Below are 2,606 nucleotides of genomic sequence, written 5' to 3' on the forward strand. Positions count from 1 at the left end.
AGAGTTGGGGGGGGGGGGAATTTGTTTTAGACAGCGATCGAGGCATTTTGGTCATGCAAGTGCCACAAACGAAACAAGGAGGGAGAGGTATAAAACAACTCAGACCCAGCCTGGCACACCCATGAACACAAGTAACAAAAACAACAACAAAATGAAATATTCACAAATGCCCTTGACATTGCTGTATATGTACAGAGTTCAGACATGCCCAAAGAATTCGCTGAACTTCAACAACACACAAGTAATTCTTTAATTTATATATAGAGAAAAAAAGAAACGTATTCCTTCTTTTTTGCAAGTTCCAATATTGCAAAAATTCGTCCTTTTGTCATGTTCAGCTTCTGCGATACGCAGAGTGGGGCAGAAAATTCTGCTCCCGTACACCACACGCGCGTGCACCCGCGCACACACACACAGTCTTCTTGTGAGTTCACTCCAGGAAGAGGAGATATGGGTACAAATCCCAGTTCGAATCTTCTGAGAAACAGACGCCTCCGAAGTCAACGCGGCCTCTGGCGCCAAATCGAAAAGAAAAAAAAAACCCACCAAAACTTCTGCGACGAAAATCGAATATTATAATCCATCCTGGTATGGCCGGCCAATCGTGGAGGCGGCCCACACGGGGAGGAGCGGGTCACAAACAAGGTCAGCCTCCCACATTGCGTCGTATTTCTGTGTGGCGCTCCTACGCACAGTGACCCAAAGTTTGTCTTCTTGTGTTTTTTGATTCTCAGATCTTTTTCACGTAGATGCGAAGAGGTCAGCTGATGGACTTGGGGGGGGGGGACAGGGACAGTTTTGTCGCGGTAACTGACCACTGAATGACCACCACCGCCAGCATCCCTTCCATGCTGACCACAGCTCTCTCTCTGTAGTGCGACGTTGGCTGCAGCAGGATGCACACACACACACAAATAAACAAACACACACATCCATACAATCACAAACATGCCAACGTAGCCAGTACCAGAACTCAGTTATCAAAAAAGCATGTGCATACATACAGCGTGCGTACTGATGCCCTCAGAAAAAGCATACCAGTACAAATGCAAACAACTCTGCACACGCACACAGACACACCCAACTCTCTCTCTCTCAAACACACACTCACAAACGCACAACACTCATCCCATTACTCACACACCCAACTCTCTCTCTCTCTCTCTCAAACACACACACAGCACCATCAACAAAACACTGCTGCTGCAGCCTTTCCCTAAGGTCAAGGGTCACACACACATATGCCTGCGACCCAGCAAAAACAACCTCTATATGCCGGGGCCTCTCCACGACACCTGGTACAAAAGTTTCCAACACGCCCCCAACTATGCTAGACGTCGCCGACTTCCGAGGCAAGAACTGCCGCTTTAGTGTGGGAGGGAGGGAGGGAGAGAGAGAGAGAGAGAGAAGGGTAGAGGGAGAGGAGAGAGAGAGGGGGAGAGGGAGGAGAGAGAGAGAGAGAGAGAGAGAAAGAGAGAGAGAGAGAGAGAGAGAAAGAAAAGAGGATGATAAGGCGGAAGGGTGAGCGGGCAGGTGGGTGGCTGGCGGGTGGCCTCTGGTAGGGGGTGCGGCGCAGTATACAGGAAGAAATGTCTCGTGTCCATCGCGTCAGCGTGTCAGCTCTCGAAGTCCTGCAGAAATGTCTCGTGTCCATCGCGTCAGCGTGTCAGCTCTCGAAGTCGTGCAGAAATGTGTTGAGGAAGTCGAAGGAGGGCCGGGAGTGAGCGTTGGACTGCCAGCAGGTGAGCATCACGTCGTAGACTTCCTGAGGGCAGAAGTCGGGCTTCTCCATGCGGTAGCCGTCCTGCACGCTCTCAAACGCCTCTTTGCTCCCTTTGTCTGAGGGCAAATGACCACAACAGTTTAGTTTTAGCAAAAGTTTTACGGCACTTGCAACACAATAAGGTCATAGAAGTGCTGAAGATTAGAGGTGTTACAAGAGTTTCGTTTTAGCAGAGGTTTGTTTTATTGTTTTAGTAGAGGTTTTTTTGGCGCTTGCAACTGCATAAGGTCATATGAAAGCCTAAAGATTAGAGAAACAAACATAAAATAGAAAAAGGAGAGATAAAGACGATAGATGTTTGATAGGAAAGAAGAGGCAAACCACACCAGAGCACGCACTAGTAGAGGTTTTACGGCGCCCGCACAGACATACAACAACAACAACAATAAGTTATCAAGTTTCCGAACAATAAAGCCCTTGTCAAATTTCCTTCTTTTTCAGAGTTCTTTCGCCTGGTATATAGGGGGTGACCTGATAGGCTTTGTCAGAGGGGGAACAACCACGACAACAACAACAACAACAAATTGTCAGATTCTGAATACTCAAACAGCAGATTTAGTTTTAGTGGCAACACAGTAAGGTCATAGAAGTGCCGAAGATTAGACGGGTTACAAGAGAGTGACAAACACAAACAAGAAGGAAGGGAGATAGAGAAGACAGATTTTCTATAGGAAAAAAGGAGCAAACCACACCAGAACACCCGCCAACCACCCACGAACAAAGGGAGAGAAACCATCAATTGTGGCAGAAGAAAGGAAGAGAAACCACTGAAGCTGGCAGGACACAGGCAGAGAAATCACTGACTGGCAGAAAAAAAGAGGGG

The 2,606-nt window shown here is 47.8% G+C and overlaps 1 protein-coding gene across 1 annotated transcript in view; it reads right to left on the bottom strand.

Annotated features, from left to right (window-relative positions):
• Window positions 1-157: 157 nt before the first annotated feature.
• Window positions 158-2,606, bottom strand: part of LOC101861860 (tyrosine-protein kinase SRK2) — a gene marked incomplete at its 5' end in the record, with an annotated part of 11,850 nt that continues 9,401 nt past the window's right edge. The window contains 1 exon segment of the mRNA XM_013090045.2: window positions 158-1,839. Coding sequence (XP_012945499.1) covers window positions 1,667-1,839 — 173 coding nt within the window.

The sequence above is a fragment of the Aplysia californica genome, unplaced genomic scaffold (assembly GCF_000002075.1).
Source record: "Aplysia californica isolate F4 #8 unplaced genomic scaffold, AplCal3.0 scaffold01122, whole genome shotgun sequence".
NCBI lineage: Eukaryota > Metazoa > Mollusca > Gastropoda > Aplysiida > Aplysiidae > Aplysia > Aplysia californica.